The 21012-nt window shown below is 39.4% G+C and overlaps 1 protein-coding gene across 2 annotated transcripts in view; it reads right to left on the bottom strand.

The window, feature by feature from the left end:
- Positions 1-21012, bottom strand: part of Prkdc (protein kinase, DNA-activated, catalytic subunit) — a 165153-nt gene that overhangs the window by 105222 nt on the left and 38919 nt on the right. For both annotated transcript variants that reach the window (XR_015737081.1, XM_048452450.3), the window contains exons 25-32: positions 20649-20798; positions 20132-20239; positions 18274-18500; positions 12093-12187; positions 11046-11145; positions 8721-8854; positions 4587-4841; positions 750-973 (exon numbers count right to left, since the gene is read on the bottom strand). Coding sequence is in view for 1 of the 2 variants with exons in the window: in XM_048452450.3 (XP_048308407.3) it covers positions 750-973; positions 4587-4841; positions 8721-8854; positions 11046-11145; positions 12093-12187; positions 18274-18500; positions 20132-20239; positions 20649-20798 (1293 nt within the window). In the remaining variant the exon portion in view is untranslated. The remainder of the gene's footprint in view (positions 1-749; positions 974-4586; positions 4842-8720; positions 8855-11045; positions 11146-12092; positions 12188-18273; positions 18501-20131; positions 20240-20648; positions 20799-21012) is intronic.

The raw sequence follows: 21012 nt of genomic DNA, 5'->3' as shown, positions 1-21012 counted from the left end.
CAGGAGCTCTTCTCATCACAGTGTAAACAAGGTCCACAGCTAGGAATAGACACAATACTGACAGTTTGGCAGATTTTCTGAAAATAATTGAAAAGTATTAAAATGCTTGAAACCAAAATGATTTCAGATTTTAATGTTTTTTAAATTTTAGAATATCTAGTTAGACTCTATCACATAACATCACTATTCTGGTTTTGAGGAATATCCATACTGATTTCCAGAGTGGCTAGGCTAATTCACATTCCTATCTTTAAAGAAATTACAGTGCTACGGACGGAACGCACAGCTTACAAGCAAGCACCTTCCTACTAAACTATACCCTCAGGTCCTGACCTCCAAAGCAGTAATTGATTTCCTTTTTCTCCCATCTTCACCAGTATTTGTTACTGTTTGATTTCTTAATGATAACTATTTGAATTGGGCTAAGATGGCATCTCAATGTCGTTTTGATGTTTCTCCCTTGTGGCTAATGATCTAAGGCAGTGATTCTCAACTGTCCTAACGCTGTGACCCTTTAATACCGTTCCTCATGTTGTAGTGACCCCAACCATAAAATTGTTTTGGTTGCTACTTCATAACTATAATTTTGCTACTGTTATGAATCATAATGTAAATAGCCTTGGAGACAGAGGTTTGCCAAAGGGGACATGACCTATAGGTTGAGAACCACTGCTTTCAGGGAAACTTAAGTACATTTCCCATTTTAAAGTACTAATCTCAAATTAACACATCAGGAGCTACGACCCTACCTTAAAAATCTCTGGAGAGGTATTGAGCAGGGTTGTGGTAAATTCCATAATCCGGACCAAGACTGTGCATTTGCTATAGTTGTATTTTTCTTCCTCCTGTAGACTGGGAGGCCCAGTTGATACCCCTGTGCCAAAGCTTCCTTCAATTGCTCTAGCATCGTGGGCTGCTATGCTTTCTAAAAAGAAAGCCACTGACTTTAAAAGTGAAGACTGTGTTTCAGTACCTAGGAATAAGAACAGTAAAATATTAGTGTGCATTCTCTAAAAGGAATATGAAGTTCCTTCTTAAAATATAGGTAATGATAAACACTCAACAAAAAAAAATCAAGAATTAAAAACATAAGTTCAAGAAAAGATGAATAAAAATAGCACCTATTTCTTCTTAGGTTCTTAGTTCAAAATTTGAACTAAAATATAATTCAAATTGAATCAGTTTCTCATAGAGACAGTGACAATGTCTATACAGGGTCTGGTCATCTGTTTATTACTTATTTATTGCTTTCGTAGAAATGAACACAGGTCCTCCCACATGCTAGGAAAGCACTCTACCACTGTACTATATCCGGCCTCTGGCTATGGTTTGAACACTTTGCCCCAGCTGGTGAGTTTTCTGGGAGTTCTTCAGCTTTAAAAGATAAGAACAGTTAGAAGACACAGGTCCCTAGTGGAATGTCTTTGTGTTCAGGGACACTCTCTCACTTCTTGTGAGGTAAAGAGATCTGCCACATCTTCCTGTCACCATGGCATAAACAGAACCAGGCCCCCATGGACTAAGCCCTCTAAAACAACGAGCCCAAACAACTATGTTCTTCAAAGTGCTTATGTCAAGATATCATCACAACACCAAGTCTGACTAACACAAGACTTGACTGTCAAAGATTACTTTGACATTTAAAACTATCATTTAAAAGAACAATTTGGCAACTCATATAAAAAAGACTTGACAAATAAATACACAGGTTAGTCTCTAAATAATATTTTAAAATTCCTATGGTTTTATCTAGCACTGAAATTTTAATCTAATAAAATAATGACAAATAGCAAATAATGTTCATTTTACCTACTTTTGGTCTTTAAGTCAGGAACATGCTTATACAGTGGAAGCTGGATTGAAACTAGCGATCCCCCCCCCCCCTCTGAAGAGGTGGGAATACAGGTGAGCACCACCACATCTGGCACTATTTTTAAGAATGAAGAAATTGGAAAACTCCTCCAATGGGCAATGCAAAAACAAATGACAGTGGCTGTCTCTAATCAGGTATGCTGGGCATTTGCTCTCTTACAGAGACGTTCTCTAGCCCAACTCCACATTGCCTTATAAAATCCACCTGTCTGAACAAAATCCAGCTGTTTTCTTCCCCACTGCACACTGTTAAACTACTTCCACTCACCATATTGCTCCACTCTTCTCAGGTCACTACCCCAAGACATAAAAACCTCCAGAGCCGGGTGGGACACTGGGGATGCTGGGTAGATCAAGTTTCTAGTCATGACATAAAGGATTGGGGATGGCCCAGAGTGGGAATGCTGAAAGGGTCTATAGGGAGAGATGTTAGGTCTGTCCAGAGAGGGAATGCTGAAAGTGTCTATAGGAGGAGAGAAGTTAGGACTGTCTAGAGAGGAAAGTTAGCTCTGTCTAGAGAGGGAACACTGAAAGGGTCTATAGGAGGAGGGAAGGTTTGTCCAGAGAGGGAATACTGAAAGGGTCTATAGGAGGAGGGAAGTTAGGGCTGTCTAGAGAGGGAACGCTGAAAGGGTCTATAGGAGGAGGGAAGTTAGCTCTGTCTAGAGAGGGAACGCTGAAAGGGTCTATAGGAGGAGGGAAGTTAGGGCTGTCTAGAGAGGGAACGTTGAAAGGGTCTATAGGAGGAGGGAAGTTTGGGCTGTCACAAGGATCGACAGAGTCTTAGGGAAGCAGAGTGAGAAGGGCTCCTGCAAGTGGTCTGCTACAGGAAGAAGTTGAGAGACTGAGGAATTTGAAATGGAGCACAGGAAGGAGAGTGAAGACTGTGCACCTGATTTCCAGGCTAGTTGGGCCAGTGGGTGCCCAGGCAGAGCATACTTCTCGGTATTGGCAGCCATTACAGAGGGGTGAGGTAAGGGAGGAAGGATGGTCTGCAGAGAGGATCTTCAGAACCCACAGGAAATGAAGGCAGATGTTGGAAGCAGGCACCGACTGGTGGTCTGCTACAGGGCTAAGAATCAGACTGGGGAGTTGCAATGGTGGAGTGAACAGCCTCTTTAAGGTTCTTGATCATCTCCACAATCGCATTTTGAAGTCCTTGTTTTGTGTTTCAGCTAAATTGCATTTTGCAGGGTTTAATGCAACAGGGTTACTGGTTTCTGAAAGAGGCATGCTGTCTTGGCTGTTCATGTTTATATTTTGCATTGGGATATAGGCATCTAGAGGTATGATGTTAGAGGTGTTTTTTGGTGCAAAGATCTTATTTCCTCTTTGATGGGTGAGTGTTCTATTCACTGGTTGCTGGTGCCCACTCTGGATCCTCAGTAAGTCTCTCGTAACCAGAGTGTTTCTGTGGGTTGGTGAATGACACAAAGGAATGAAGAAGGCTGGAAGAAAGACTTCAAGAGGCAGTGGGGAAGTGTTACAGTGGTCCTGGGTCTGAATCAAGAGGTGGATTCTCCAGGGAATGGAGTTAGGGTGGGAGGAGGAGTAGGACTAAGATGAAGTCTAGAGAGATCACAATCAGAGATTACATTGTTAAAACATTCAATACAGCTGGGCGGTGGTGGCACACACCTTTAATCCCAGCAATCTCTGTGAGTTCGAGGTTAACCTGGTGTAAAAGAGTTAGTTCCAGGACAGGCTCCAAAAGCTACTAAGAAACCCTGTCTTGGAAAAAAAAAAAAAAAGACAAAAAACCAAAATACCTCCCTACCGCCCCCCCCCAAAAAAACATTCAAAACAACAAGGTATTGCCCTAGTCATCACTAAAAATTTGTTAAAAGGGAAAGGGGTTGTATTTTATAAATAGTCAGTTATGGAACTATTTGAATACAACCATTTCTTAGTAGAGTAATACATTGCTAGCATTTTGTTCAACAACAAAATATGTGACAGTGGTCCCATAAAATACCACCTACTGACTTAGAGTGTCACTGGGAGGTAGGGGAATCTTTAGAAGGTGGAGAACAAAATAAAATTTTTGTAGGTGTGTACTTTAAGGGATATTGCGACTATGACACCCACTTCTTATTCACTTTGCTTTCCTGGCTACCACGAGATTAACAGTACATATCAAACCACAGGGCAAAAGCAACAAAACCTATCATGGACTGGATCTTCCAAGCCTGTGAGCCACAGCCAACCTGACATCTTAAGTTAATTGTCTCAGCCTTTTGTCACAATAGTGGAAAGCTGATTAACACAAAAGAGAACGTAAGTAAAGAAGCCTGGACTATAGTTCAGTAGTAGAAAATCCAGGTTAAATTCCTTTACACAACACTAAGTAACTAGTATCTGTTATCAATTTTGTTAGTATTATTATACTTTCTTGTTTATTTAGGTTTTTTGAGGCAGGGCTACTCTGTGTAACAGTCCTGGCTCTTCTGGAACTTGTTTTGTAGACCAGGCTGGTTTCAAACTCACAGAGATCCACCTGTCTAGCTTCAATTTTGTTAGTATTATTTTTAATTTAGTTTCTACACAGGTCTCACCATATAACAGAGGCTGTCTTGTAGATAAGGCTGGCCTATAACTCACAACCTCTATCTCGAAGTGCTTGTTACTGTTGCTTTGTCATGCACTGAACAGTCTACCTGTGTCATAAACCAAGCAGAATCAGGCAATGCTACCTTAGAGTAAATTCTACCTACCCAGAACGTCTTGTACCTCCACAGTCTTCTCCTCGATGAATGTGTTATAGCACTCCAGTGCCGCAAGGAGCATGTCCAGCCACTGTAGGACTGCTCTCAGGCTCACTGGCCCTTGCAAATGGCAGAGAGTTGGCTGAGCAAGAATGCCCGCTGGTTGATCACAGTTGCTAACCCCTCCTTCGAATGTGTTTATGAGAAAAGATATATCTTCTGTTTTTATAAGATCTTTCAACCATAAAGAAGGGGATTTGTTGTCTAAGAGATAAGATTAAAACATACACATTAGTATATACACAAAGCAAAGATATCAACATTCAAAAATCAAACCTCTTTAATAATCTTTGAACCTAGTTAAAATTTCAAGATGATGCAGGATGATCTTTTCATTACTAGTAATTTGTTTTACTGTTCTCACTTCTAAGAAGTTATTTCCACCAAAGCTGTACTCTTCATTTCCTAACATAAAAACACCATCTGGAGGAAAACAGACTGTCGCTCTGTCCCTTTTCAAGTTTGATGCTGGTTGTGCCGCTCACCTCTCATCTCGGTCTCCTCATCCCCAAACAAGAGCAACAGTGTACCTGTGCTTATTTATGTTACCCAACCTAGCTTAGAACCTGTGGGTACAAGTGCCTTCCCGGCCTCAGTCTCACAAGCTGTTTGCTAAGTATTGTGAATTAAGTCAGTCAAATGATTTCCTTTAAAAATTGTCTTCTTTTGACACTGTACTTTTTCTAAATAAAAAAAAAAGGAAAAGATAAAATTCCATTTTGCATGTTAAGAAATCAGTGGATCAAAAGAGGCAAAGTGATTCTTTCACCTAAACAGAATGTATGTCTACTGTAGTATGAGGAAATTTGGGGGCTAAGCGGGTAAGAAGGAGGAACAACACGCTATTTTCACGCAGAACCAAAGACAATTAAAATTATGGGAAGAAAAATAATATGGTATTTAAATTCTACAGCAAATGTCAATAAAGACAAAAAAGCAAGTATCAGAAGGAAAAGGCAGAGATCTACAGAGTAAGACATGGGAACCTTATCAGCTAGTGCGTTAAGACAGTCTTATGTCAACTTTGCATAAGCTAGAGTTATTTGAATGTCTCCATAAGATGCAATTATAAGGCATTTTCTTAATTAGTGATTGATGGCGGAGGCCCAGCCCATGGTGGTGGTGCTACCCCTGGGTTAGAGGTACTAGATTTTGTAAGAAAGCAGGCTGAACAAGCCATGTGGAGCAGACCAGTAAGCAGTACCCCTCCATGGCCTGCCTCTGTACCAGCCCCTGCCTCCAGGTTTCTGCCCTGTTTGAAATTCTGTCCTGACTGCTTTTGATGATGAATAGCGATATGGAAGTATAAAGCAAGTAAGACCTTTCCTACCCCAACTTGTTTTTCGTCATGGTGATTCATCACAACAATAGTAGCCCTAACTAGGATAGATGCAAAGAATCACCCTCAAGGTCTCTTGGCTGACAGGAGTGGCATATACCTGCAATCCCAGCAGCATTAAGTAATGGGAGGAAACAGGAAAAGGAGTTCAAGGCCATATACAGCCATACAGTGAGTTTGAGGTCAGTCTTGGCTACACAGGTGTGTATGTCTGTGTGTGTGTGTGTGTGTGTGTGTGTGTGTGTGTGTGTGTGTGTGTATGTGTGTGTGTGCATGTGCGTACACATGAGCATGGTGTGTACATGAAAAATTAAGAAGAGGAAGAAAGGAGTACCTCTTAAGATCCTCCCAATGTGTCATGTTCTGGCCTCTATGGCATCAATCAAACTCACACTGACACTGAGTCTTAATGATCAGAAGAAATTGGACAATCATTTCTCTCAAAAGCCTGATACATGTGGCATAAACAACCCTACAACTATTGTGATATTACACCAACCTGGGGTATTCATGTGTTTGAAGCCTCAACATAATTACCTAAAGATTCCCACCATTGCTGCTCAAAAAAATACGGTAGTGGTGGGTAGCCACAGAGAGTGATACATCCTAAAGGCCACAGATGACAAACCAGAGAAAATGCATTAGATTTTTGTTTGGTTTATATTAGGGAAAGGGCTAGCTTTGCCTACTACTTGATAGACTGACTCTATAGATTCTTTTGAGACAAGTGTTTCACTGGTTAGCCCTGGTTGGCCTGGAACCTACAGAGGTCCATCTGTCTCCAGTGGGATTACAGGCAAGAGTAATTCTAAGAGCAAGATTTAGTTGAAAATATAGGAGGTTGCCATTATGGCCAACTGAGAAGAGAACAGCAAAATAAATGTCTGGGCCCAATGAAGATGTCATCATAGAAACAACAAACAATATAGGAGTCAGAGTGGCAGGGGCACTCGAGGGGTGCAGTGGGGTCTGCCAAGCAGCACCATCTAAAATTGATTAGACATTCAAAGAAAACTATGGCTTCCTTCCGTTCCAGCAGGTTCCTCTTCATATGTGCTTGTCTCAATGACTTAACAGATTAAATAAATATAAAATAACAGCAGTATGGAGGTAGGAAGATGGCTCAGTGCATTAAGTAGGGGCTTGAGAAAAAAATGAGGACTTGAAATTGGATTCACAACACCATATAAAAACTGGGCATGGCGGTGTACACCTATACTACAGTGCTGGGAGGACAGACAAAGATACCCAAAACATGCTGGCCTTGCAATCTAGGTGAACAACTGGTGAACAAATGAGAGACCCTGCCTGTGTTGTTTAGTCTTTTGTCAACTTGAAATAAGTGAGGGTCATCTGACAAGAGGGAACATCAATTGAGAAAATTCCTATATCAGATTGGTCTGATATAGATGTATGCCACATTCTCTTTAGTAATGATTAATGCGAGAGGGCCCAGCCCACAGTAGGCAGTCCCACCCTGGGCTGGTAATCTGAGATTATATAAGAAAGCAAGCTGAGCAAGCCATGGAGAACAAACTAGTAAGCAGTATTTCACTATGGTCTCTGCTTTAGTCTTTCCTCCAGGTTCTTGCCCTAACTTCCCTTCATGATGTACACCGTCTCTTCCCCAAGATGCTTTTAGTTATGGTCTTTAATATAGCAATAAAAAAGTAACTAAAATACTGTCTCTATATTTTAGAATGCTGGCGACTTTTTATTACTCATGTTGAAATACAACTATGTTACTTTGACTACTTTAAATCTGTGAGGGGGAGTACTGGAAAATAAACTTAGGACCTTAAGCATATTAAGCATGTTGTCTGCAGCATACAATATTTGGAATCTTTACCAAGTTTTGTTAGCTGCAAAGGAAAATCAATTCTTCCTTAATATTTAAATGAGACAGAAAAAAAAACTGTGGTGAAATAAAAATTTGGGAATCCCAAATCTACTTTTGCATTATTTCATAATACCAAACTTGTATTTTTTATCCTATCACAAATCTTTAAAAAAAGATATTCATAATTTATTATTTGTCATACAAACCTAGAATGAATATTAAATATACTTACTTTGACAAGGATTTATTTTATTCTATTTGTGTATGGCTAATACGTATGTATGTACAACACATGAATACAGTGCCCAAGGAGGCCAGGAGAGGACGTCATATCCCCTTGAAATGGAGTTACTGGTGGCTATCAGTTGACATGTGGGCAATGGGAATACAATTAAACCTAGGATCTCTGGAAATGCAGTCAGTGCTCTTAACACTGAGCCATCTCTATAGCCCACACCTATTTTTAAATTTAATAGAAACATACTAGGTATAGTGTATGCTTGTCATCCCAGCACTCTGAAAGACGATGCAGGAGGATTCTAAGTTATACAGCAAAACTGAGGGGGGAGAAGGGAAAGAGGAAGGAAATGGTATTTGTATTATTCATTTATACAGAATCAGAATGTTTTCATTAGTCTGCATCTCCAAACTGGCAAAGGAAAGCCAATCATTTTGAAAGAATGTTAAGGATCAAAACACTGGGCTATCAAGATGACACAGCAGGTAAGGGTGCACGCTGCACAAGCCTGACAATCTGAGTCTGATCTACGGAGTTTAGCTAAAAATAAAAGGAGTAAACAGAGTCTTCAAAGTCAGCCTCCACACATGCACTGTGGTTCACAGGTACTCATCCCTTCCCTATTTTAGTAAATTTTTTAATTTAAAAAGAAAGAAAAAACCATACCTGGGAGTAAAGGAACAAATTTATAAAAGAGTTCTATGGACTTGTGTCGACATTCTGTCTGGGGCCTTCCACAGTTAGCTAAAAGCCACTTGACTAGATCCAATAAACACAACGATGTCAACGGTGGAAACCCCCTATACAGAGAAAGCATGCGGTCATTAACACACTATACAACATTCAAAGTATTCCTAGTCAAGAATTTAGAAACCTGAAACTCAGTTCTACCATACTGACATATGTAACAGGCATATTCATTTTTTAATGTTTTGCCATTAGAATGTAATCAAGGTATCACAGATTAACTCATAGAGATCTTCCGGCCTCTACTTCCCTGGTGCTGGAATTATAAAAGTTTGCACCACACCTAGCTTCAGTTCAGTTTCAACATAAAAAATATGTTTTTGCAATGCCAGAGAGAGAGAGAGAGAGAGAGAGTGAGAGAGAGAGAGAGAGAGAGAGAGAGAGAGAGAGAGAGAGAGAGAGATTTGCCTTAAACTGCAGGCAAATGCTCAGGCCCTCTTTTCTTTCACTATGGGTAAAAAAGAATTTAGATATGCTTAATAAAAAGAATCGTATATTTCATGTACCCATTCCCATGTGGTCTTTAAACAACAGAAACAAAAGCCCAAAGTTGTAGGATGTGAAGCAATGTTTCTTAGAAGTTCACCTTGTGAACTAGTTATAAATTTAAGTTCTTTGATCCTACCCTAGCCCAGACTCAGAAATCTTGTAGATGAAGCCTGTACCACAATGTGTTTTAACTATACTTCCAATTAATTTCAATATATGTTAATGACCAAGAACCAAGTGTTTAAAGTCATGTTACAAGTTAGAAGAATATGAAAGACTTAACTGTAGTAGCTTGTTTTTGTAGTTTCTTGACCAGTCTCTTTTAGCTAAGGCTGGGCTTGAACTCTTGATCCTCTTACCCCTCCCTCCCAAGTTCTGGAATTACAGGCATGAGTTTACCACTTTTCTTGATGACTTCTTTGAGATCGGGGTGGGAGAGTAGAAGGAATGCGAACAATAGCCCTGGCTGACCTCAAATTTATGCTTCCCCTTAATTTCCAAGTAGTCAGGATTACTGGTGTAAGCCACCATGCCTGAAGGTATCAATTTTAAAATGGGGAAAATGTAAGTATCTACTATATATAGGTTCAGAGTGGAGGATACCAGTACAGACACCATGACTTCCCATATACTGCATAGAGGGCCAAAGCACTGTACCTCCATCCTGCCTGACAATGATTACCCCTGAGGTAATCACTCGCCAATACTCAGCCTGGCTTTGAACAACTTTCTAAATTTGATAATTCCAAGTCTCGATCCTCCTCCTCCTCATCTTCCATCCTTTCTTCTTTTCTTTTCTTTTTTTGAATAGAACTGTAATTGTCTAATAGAATAGAATCCCAGCTTTACAGGATGAAAGAACTTTGAGGACTGGTTGCACAACATAACATAACACTACCAGACTCTACATGCAAAAATGCTTAAAGTGATAAACCTTGTGCACACTTCAACACAGTTAAAAATAACAAATAAATTAATCCCTACTTGAAGCATCATTCAAAACCTGCATCACCTGAAATCCTGCATAGTGGTGAACAGACTGTACTTTGAAATCAGTGTTCACCTCTGCGTCTCACTTAGAAACTTACATGAGCTTGAACAAGGTGCTCAATCTTCAAAGTACAACTTAAGTCCAAATATGTTATCTTCCAGGTGACTATTAAATAAAACGTTTCCTAAAGACTTCCTGGAAAGGTTGTTAACAAGCTTTCAGTGGCCACGGTGTTTAAATTGTCATTACCTAGATCTCTAGCCTAAACAGGAGCTGGTGCTTGAGCTCACTATCTGAGTGTACACTTCTGCTCTGTTCACTTTGCTGGTGAGGCAGCTCTGTGCAAACACTGGTGTATGCAACCACATTCTACAGGGAGCCAGCATCCTGAATTGAAAGTGACATTAAGTTCTTATACTTCCAAATTTATTGTATGACAGTTCAAGCATATTCTAGCTAAATAATTACTTACCAAACTTGCATTCAAACTTAGTACAAGTAAAATACAATGCCTTTCTCTGTTTCAAAAGGTACTGTCAATTTGGACACTGATTCAAATCTTAATCAAATATCATCTTCAAGTCAGGTATTTTTACACTTAAAGCTTTGAAATTTTGTTGGAAAGTTGACTGTTCATAACAAACTTCTATACATTTCTTCTTTACAAAGATAATTATCTTCTACACATCCATCTGACAACCTTTATCAGATGGAATTAGCTTTATGTTGGGTTAACAAGAGGAAAAGGAAACAGTATCACCTACTGTGGCAACCGTCGTTTTTTTGGTACGTTTAAAGAATCGTGCTTCTTTTCAATGATGCGTCTCAGGTGATCAATGGCATCACAGCACTGCTGAATTGTACCTGTATTTGTATCCAGTACAAAATATTTCATAAAAAACATATAGCAGATTATCATTGACAAAGTAGTATTATAAAACTATTGACCTAATTTTGTGACTACAAAGATAATTTTACTATAGATTTAGTATTCTTCATCTCAGAATATGAGATTAAAATAAATGACTTATATTTCTTTTTTTTAATTTCTATTTATTTATTTATTAAAAATTTCCACCTCCTCCCTGCCTCCCTTTTCATTTCAAATCTTAAAATAAAACCCAGACTCCTGGCTACAGGAAGGCATGGCACATGCATGCATACTATGTTCATACATGCAAAAAAGTGTATCACATACAAATAGAAACTACATGACTAGCAGCCACAACAACCAAATTGCAACCTCACATGATGGACTAGACTGGAAGAAATCTCAGAGTGCTATAACTCAGTTCAGGCCAGAGCCAGTGCACATCACTTCAGAGCCATTACAACTTAATATGTAGCCTAGAAAAACGCAGACTTAGGGACATTCCACAGAGGTCTAGGAGAAAGAATGCCATGCATGGTTACTTCTAGTACTAACAAAAAAAAAAAGTGCTTATGTTGTAGGTTCTCTGTGTGTGTGTGTACATGTATGTTTTGTGTACTGGGTGTTAAAACCCAGAGGCTGACCCACAACATCAACTTAAAAAAGAATAAAGTGGGGGCTGGAGAAATGCCTCAGCAGTTAAGAACAGTTAAATGTTCTTCTAGAAGACCCAAAAGAAAAGATGTATAAACTGAATTTGAGACACTGTGTGTGAAATAATGATATACCTTCCCTTCACAATTACCAGATCAGCTAAGAAAAATGTGAAAACAGAAAAAACCAACTCATGAAAGGATCATGTGAGCTAAGGATTCTGAGTGGAAAAGACCCCAAAGCACTCAGGATCAAGATGCAGACAGAATACTAGGAAGACACATACCTAAGGATTTCTCATCCGCATGTGCCAAGGCCAGACTCTCCATGTATGTCACTAAGGCTTCAAACACAAACTGTTCTACCAAGGATGCTTCTTCCCTGAAAAATAAAGACCATTAGATCTCCCCTAGAAAACAATACAAGGGAAAAGACAAAAATCAATAGTAAGAAATGCAAACAATGCTTCTGAGTCAGAGTCTCACCCAATGGTCCAGGATGACCTGGAACTCAGTACCTATATAGCATAGGCACTAATTAAAGAAAGAGTAGTCTACTTGTTAGAAAAATTCATTTTCTTGGAAATTAAGAATAAAATATTCAAATGTAAGCTAAGGCAAGATTTTAATTATAATTATTTTTGTCCACAGTAAGCTATCAGCATAAAGAGTAACAGCTTAGCCTGTCTTTTTATGAAAGAAACAGAAATCAAGCTCTGAATAGGCAAACAATCAGACCACGAATTTTAAATCATTATAACTAGGATCATATATATCTATATTAATCAAAATATGAAACATTATAAACACATCATTAAATCTATTACCACAAAAATCCATGCTTTGGGATTCAATGAACTCTTGGAAAGAATTTTGTATAAACTGCTGGTTATGAAAGCATTTTCCTTGAAAAAGGTGTCAAGATGCTTGAAAGTGGGACCACCATTTTGGATTGAAATAGAGGTAAGAGTCAGTGGCTGCTATTCTTTGCTTTTCTGACCTTCAGATTGAACCCCAATTTCTCTCTCTGAGTTTTTTTTTTAAATATTTTTTATGGTTTATTTAGCTTTATTTTATTTTATGTGCATTGGTGTGAAGATGTCAGATCCCCTGGAACTGGGTTTTCAGACAGCTGTGAGCTGCCATGTGGATGCTGGGAATTGAACCCGGGTCCTCTGGAAGAGCAGTCAGTGCTCTTAACCGCTGAGCCATCTCTCCAGCTCTCTCTGAGTTTTTATTAATCATGCTTCATCCTGCCCTTTACAGTCATCAGGAGCACAGATTATGGACTTTCACATGGTTTCTATCAATAGCACAGACAACATCAACATGGCCTCCAGCATATGATGTGAGATTCCCCTCTGTATGTTGTGATTACCACTGATTAATAAATAAACTGCTTTGGGCCTATAGCAGAGCAGAACAGAGTTGGGCAGGGGTGAGGGGAAGGGGAACTAGAGTGAATTCTGGGAGAAAGAAGACGGAGTCAGAGTAGCCCTGCCAGAGACAGACACCAGATGGAACCTGGCCATAAGACACAGCTACATGGCGATACACAGATGAATAGAAATGTGTTAAATTAAGATGTAAGAGCTAGCCAAAAAGAAGCTAGAGCTAATAGGCCAAGCAGTGATTTAATTAATATAGTTTCTGTGTGGTTATTTCGGGAGTCTAGGAGCCAGGAACAAACAAGCAGCCTCTTACAACAAATTGGTGCCCGATGTGAGGCTCAAACCATGACCCTGAGATTAAGAGTCTCATGCTCTAAATGTCTGCTTACATTTAAAGGGGGATATGCAATATAGATTTGCATTGGTATGGATCTTGGTTTATTGATACAAATTTAATATCAATTTTTATATGTATATTTTTGCTCTTGATTAAGGTATTGTGTTTGTGCAGCTCACTTAAAAATGTAATGAATAACTAACAAATATAGGTTAATAGATAGTCATCTATAATAATCAAGCTTGTAGTCATGTTAGTTAGGTTTTCTAAATGTACAGAGATGTATTTCAGATGGATAGGCATTCTTCAACCCTTTCAAAGACTACAGAATATGGCATTTAAAGTGTTTTAAGAACTTAGGACTTTTTATGACAATGAGACATATCTGCTCCTGGAAGCACCAACTACTTCAAAAGGATGATGGACATCAAAGAGGCTCCTTATGGAGTTGGTTAGGCATTTGGGGAAGAAACTGCTCATGCCTGGACTGCTTAAAGTTATGCTGTATAAACTGGACATGTAGAATCCACAAAAAAATGACTGCTGAAGTTGCCTAAAAAAGATGAGAAAGTCCTTTGGGGTTTCTGCTTCATGAAAGAGTACACCAGACATTCTGCAGGACACAGAAGAAAGTGACTGACAAACTGCCAATATAGGTATAACAGTCTTTGAAATATCCTGCTTCATGGAAAAGTCTGCTGGATATTATAGGCCTGTAGGCTGAAGATAGGTGCTCCAACAACAGAAGAACTCTGGGTGACTGTCTGAGCAGCGAGAGGTCTCTGTCAATTCTACAGTTTTAGAAGTCGCTTACAATGCACTTCCTGTTTACTTAGGTAATATTATATCCTTCTAGAGTCTTTAATGGAGTTGAAGAATAGGTAGTTATAGTTTTCCTTAGTGGTGATAAAAGTAGATATAAATATTGTAACTGTAGTTCTTGCTTGATACCTGTTTTGTTATATGTAATTTTACTATAATTAAAGCCTTCCTTTTCATTTAGACAGAAAAGGGGAAGAGATGTGGGATTCCCCTCTGTATGCTGTGATTACAATTGATTAATGAAGAAACTGCTTTGGGCCTATAGCAGGGGACCTAACCTGAATTCTGAGAGAAAGAAGGCAGAGTCAGGAGAAGCTATGTAGCCCTGCCAGAGACAGATGCTGGATGGAACCTTGCAGGTAAGCCAGAGACACATGGCGATACAGATGAATGGAAATGTGTTAAATAAAGGTGAAAGAGTTAGCCAATAAGGAGCTAGAGCTAATAGGCCAAGCAGTGGTTTAATAAATAAAGATTCTGTGTGGATTTCGGGAGTCTGGGCAGCCAGGAACAAATAAGCAGCCTCTTACAACAAGCATGTACCAAGGACCTCAGCATGGTCTCCAGTGGCAATAAAGACCACACACATCAACACGGTTCTCTGTTGCAGCACGAGCCACAGACACAATCATAGTCCTTGGCAGCAGCCCAGGCCATGCATACCAACATGGCCTCTGGGGCAATGCAGGCCACAGACACCAATATGGTCCCCCATGGCAGCCCAGACCATGGCCATCAACATGGCATCAGGTGTGAGCACAGAACAAGGACAATCACATGGATGGTCTTAGGTGGTAACATAGACCACAACATGGCATTCTTTGGGAGCACAGACTATGGATATCCACAGCACATACTGGACCCCAACATGATTTCCTGCAGCAACACAGACCATGAACATCATTATGGTCCTTGGCTGCAGAAGGAACATGGATACCTTCATGGCCCTTAGCAGAAGCACAGGTCACAGACATTAGCACTACCTCTGGTGGCAACTATGCCATGGACACGAACATGGTCCCTAGGGGCAGAATGGCCCACAGACATCAATATGGCCCCTAAGGGAGAAGAGACTACAGACATGCACAAGACAGACCTCAACATGGCCTCAATGTGGCTTCAGAAGGCTGCACAAACCATGAACATCCACATAGTCTTGGGGATAAGATGGCCACCTCCTGCCCCATGGCAGTGTGGACCACGGACATCAATATGGCCTCAGACATCAACATGGCCTCCAGTGGCAGCCCAGACCATGGAGATACACATGAATCTAAAGCTTCAACTTGGTCTGGGGCAACAGCATGGACCATGGATAACATCATGGCCTCTGGAGGCAATATGGACCATAGAGATATTTCAAGGAGATCCAATCAAGAAAATGAACCATTCTTCATCTCAGACATCCTGTAGTTGCTCAGAGCCAGGGTGATTGCATGGTTGGGCAGTGTGTTCAAAGGTTGAGTCTGTGTAAGCTGCAGGCTGCTGCACACAAGCCTGCTGGCCCTACTCAGCAGAAACATGTTCCCCATTCACAAGAGCCTTCTTCCATACCTGTCACCACTGCCACATCTCTAGTTCCTCCTCTCTCCACTATGCACTTACTGCTCTGGTCCTCCATCTTTCCTACCTCTCCAATGAATATTTGTTCTTCTTGGTGGTATTGGAAACTGCAGTATGTCACAGAGTATATTCTTTTTTTTGCCCAAACATCTTTTCATACAACTAGTTTTTGGTTTGGTTCAAGGTTTCTAGAGCACCATAAATACTGAACTGTTGTGGAGATTCATCTCCCATATCCTACTGTTGACCAGAATCAGGGTGGACTTTTGGTCAGCCAGGGCAATTGGGGGCAGGTTCAGAGTAAGTTCCAAGCTGTCCCTTGATGAGGCTGCCCCAAGGCTTCTAGGCATGACCTAGCCTGTGGGCAGCCCTGCCCACACTTTTTGTCTCCTAGCAGGGCAAGCAGCAAGAGCTGCTACTACTTGGCAGCTCCATGCTGGGGGCTGGCCCTGTTTCTGTCGGACTTCCAGGCTGCCGCATATCTCCTTGTTATTGCTGGTGCCAGCAACAGTGACTCATTCCATCATCTTTCTTTCCAATTTCATGAGTCCACTTTGTACAACATCTTCACACTACACACTATATTTTTTTTAAGTTGTTCAGTGGTGGGTGCTGGAGGCTGCCACACCTTCGTTTTTTGCTCCCTAGGTTTATATTTCTAAATAAAACTATGAAGTGAAGAAGGAAAGAAGTAATGTAAAATTTGAGGGGCATAACTACTTTTGTAGGGTAAGTTTCTAGACTACAGGTGTTGCTATATACACAGCCTATAAAACTTCAATCAATGACAAAGTTAAATTCAAGAGTAACCTATGATTCAGTTAATCCTTCCCTCGGTGTTCACATGTCTCTCTGGAAAACTGCAGGGCAATCTGATAGCCAGAAGGAAAATGCCTTTATGTGCCCTTCTGGGGAAATGTGCCACTTCTAGGTCCTTAAAACCTCTGAGATCACAGACACTCCGGGATCCCTGCTCTACCCTTTGAATAGACCAGTCTGCAAAATAAAGTAGTCCTCTTTTCTCCATGAAAGGAATCTAGAAAGTCTGTGAATCTCTGCCCTCATAGCCATTGCTCTTCTCTTCAGAAACTCTAAGGATGGTAGACTTTCGATGTTCTGAACTGCGTAACCTATTTCTCAACTAGGAGGATGGATACGTAGCAATTTGGTTTATCAATATCACTCTATAAACATTATATATTTATATATTCTTTTATATATAAGTCTTCACATTTAAAAAGCTAAATAAATAACAAGCTTCAAGCACTAGTTAATTCTCATGTAAATATACCATGTGGATTCCCATCTATTCATCCATCTTCTATTATTGATCTCCTCTGTATCCCAGTAGCCATTTTCTAGAAATAGCTACTCTGACCATCAAAGTCAGAAGCCCACTGTAAGATGGCATAGTAGTCTACTATTAGAGATCATTATTTAATATGATTTATTTCATCCATAAACCTTTACATTTATCTATCTGAATATCTTTCTCAACTGCAGTCCCCATGAAGAGTTTTAACTTTATATTAGCTGTATTTAGATCAGTGCCTGGCATATAATATTCTTTCTTTTTTACATAGTTCTCTTCTGACAAGAAGAACATGTGGTTTTAATAGCTGAGTCATCCCTTCAGCTTCCACTGTGCTGCTGAATGAAGGAATGAATTAATGAATAAATGAATATCACTCATTTTGCTCAATGTCTTTCTTGAACTTTTGGAGTGTTTTCTACACCTTAGCCTTTAGTCAAAACTCTTAGGAAGAGTTTTTGCACTCCCATAAGTCCTCCATATCATTAGTGATGATACCCATTTTTCTACCTTAACAAAACCTGTTCACCATCTTCTTACTCTAAAAAATGTCTAAGAGTACCAAAGTTCTTCACAACTTTATATTGCCAGCAGGCTTATGAGGTGGAAGAGGTACTCTTACCACCTTTGAATCTGAAAGAATTTGGTGGATTCTTATTCATTCCTTATGGTCCATCTCTGAGAAGTATTCACTAACTTACTCACCACACAAACATTCTACATGCTTCAAAGAATCTTGCACATGTGTCTTTCATTGCATTCTCAAAACATATTTGCAAGCATTTCTCTGTAGTTTCTAAGATTCTTGAAAGCACAGCATGTATAACATATTTATGCAATAATCGCAGGACATAAAATACATGGATTTCAGCCAGGGCTACACAATGAAACTCTGTCCTGAAAAACCGAAAAAGCCAACTAACCAAGCAACCAATCAACCAACCAACCAACCATGGACTTAAACATCAGGGCACTTTTCAAAATCACATTAAAGGTTTCCAGAGCAGTCTTACACATCTTTCCTCGACACAAAGCGTACACACCTGAAGTCCTTGTAGATGTGATTAAAAGCAAGTGCTGCGCCGAGCCTCTTGAAGGCATTAGGATGGAGGGCAAGGCTGTAGAGCCGCTTGAAAAGTGACTTGCTGTTTACTGGGCTCTTCTCTTGCTGCTGAGGTGTTGTCTGCTTAATGGACCATTTGAGAAATTCTCGAATACAGCATCCACAAAAATCTCTTAAAGTACTGTCAACAGGGTCCACAACACCATCCTAAATCAAGATAAAGACAGCTTCATTGTATTTGTTCTTATACCCATAAAATTATTAAAGGTAGTTCTGTGTGAGTATATATGCCAATTTCAGGAGGCTAAGGCAAGAATACTACCAAGTTTGAAGCTAACCTGTGATACAGAGTAAGTTCCAGATCAGCCTGGACTAAGAACCTGAACTATAAACCATAATTTAAAAAAAAAAAAACCCATTCAGTAACTCTTTACTGCCCATAATTAGGTAGATGATCTAAGTGACTCTGAGAATCAAGTTTTGTGATTATACTGATCGCCCTGAACAAACAGGGATATTCTATACATCAAAATGGTGGAACAAGAGTCTTCATAAATATACCACATTTCTTCTTCACTGATGTTCTTCACTGATTGGAGCCATGGTTTTACTGGGTCCAATTTAATAGAAAATGTTGTACAGATGCAAAATAGAACCAGTACGGAAGAACAAAGAATTAAAGGATGTTTGGACAAGCTCACTAGGTATTTCACTGGAACTTTTATTATTGTATTTATTTACTTATTTATTTTAATTTTTAAATTTTTATTTATTTATTTATCTTTAGTTTTTCGGAGTAGGGTTTCTCTGAGTAGTTCTGGCTATCCCAGATTTCACTTTGTAGAACAGGTTGGCCTCGAACTTGGAGATCCGCCTGCCTCTGCCTTCACAAGTACTGAGATTAAAGGTGTGTGCCACCACTGCCAGGCTAATTATTCAAATTTCTTAAAGCAGGGTCCTGTGTAGCCTAGGCTTGTATGGAACTGCTATGTCACTAGTTAGCATCAAACTCAAATCTCCCTGTCTCATCCTCCTAAGTGTTACAATTACAAACGTGATTCAAATGTGAACATATAATACCACTCCCCAAAATGGATAAAATAACTGGAAAACATACATAAAATAATACTTAAAGGAATCAAAGTTATCCCTATAAGTTCAAAATTAAAATATTCATCCAAAATCACAACAGCGTATCTCACTGAACCAGTTGCTATGACGCCTCTACTGCCTCATGAAGAGTATGATAGAAAAGATAGACTGTGAACTCCACACCCTTTACTTGAATCTGAATGTAAGAGAAAATTAAGTAAATTAAAAATTCCGTTTGCTCTTGAATTAAATACTGTACCATGGATTAATGACAAACAGACAATACAACCACAACAAAATCAAACTACTGTTATTGACAAAGAGCATTTTTACTGCTAATACCCACAGCATACAGTGCACACTCTTTCTCTCTTATACTCAGAAAGCAAAATAAAAATACATGTTAACTTAGTTATGGCTATTAAGAATATCACTAATGGCCGGGCAGTGGCACCTTTAATCCCAGCAGTCAGGCAGACAGATCTCTGTGTATTCGAGGCCAACCTGGCCTAGAGAGCGAGTCCCAGAAAAGACAGGGCTGATACACAGTGAAACCCTGTCTTGAAAAACAAAACAAAAAGAATATCACTTATGAAAATAAATATGATGCTGTGTCCAAAAAAGGTAACAATTTAGAAAAAGACTTTATTATGGTTTGTTGACAAGAAATTTTTCCTAAAGATCTAAATGTACACTAAATTTCACAGTCAATTGGAATGGCAACTTAAGAATCAAAAACTTCTTACCAGTATGGCTTCTAGTAAGGCAACAGTATCCTGACTTTCAAATTTCTTATTGTTAGTAAACCAGTGAATCAGCTGCATAACAAGCGGTTCGTAGAGCTGTCTTGTCACCTGAGGAGACAATTTCTAATGCAGCTACATCTTTCATGAGGACAAATGTACAATGAAAAGTAAACATTTAAATGGCACTTTCAATAAGACAAGATGAAGCAAAGCTATCATTATTTAATTAAGTTTCTTTTTCTAGTTCAGTTTCATGATGAACAGAGTCTGAGAGTCCAGGAAAAGAAAATATGCACACTAAAGTCATTGTTCATCTAACTAGGAGAGCAATTTAAGATACTGTTAGTATAACTTGTGTTATACCAGGGTCTAGCTGGATGAGTCTGCCTGATCCTCCAATTCATGCACCCTCTTTAAAGTCTGAGATCTGGATTACAGGAGCACACGACCATGCCCAGCTTGAGATAATATTCTTCAGGTAGTTTTGCAATTGTTTAGATGCTAATCGTGCACTTACTTGATCCACATCGCATGCAAGTTGAAGCAGCACAGGAAACGTGTGCTTGTAGAGCTGGTACATGGGAGGCCAGCCCTGACCTTCAGGCATCTGAGAGGCTCTGCCCAACATAAGCATAACCATGCTGTGTAACAGTTCACAAGCTGCCACCTAGAAGGGACCAATTTCAACAAAGCTTGACTACCGTATTTAAAAGGGGAATATTTTGAAATCTTTGCTTTAGCCATTTAAGAGGAAAAACTTTTATTGTAGGTAAATACTATATACTCCAAATTTAAAAATGTAAATAGTAGTTTTTATATCAAATGAATGTTTCTGTTCACTTTAGTCTTTATACAAGAGTTAAGAATTGAAATTTAAAAAT

This window comes from Myodes glareolus, chromosome 2 (assembly GCF_982192425.1).
Source record: "Myodes glareolus chromosome 2, mMyoGla1.1, whole genome shotgun sequence".
Taxonomy (NCBI): Eukaryota; Metazoa; Chordata; class Mammalia; order Rodentia; family Cricetidae; genus Myodes; species Myodes glareolus.
Note: the sequence above shows the minus strand (reverse complement) of the source record. Positions and strands in the feature narration are given on the sequence as shown.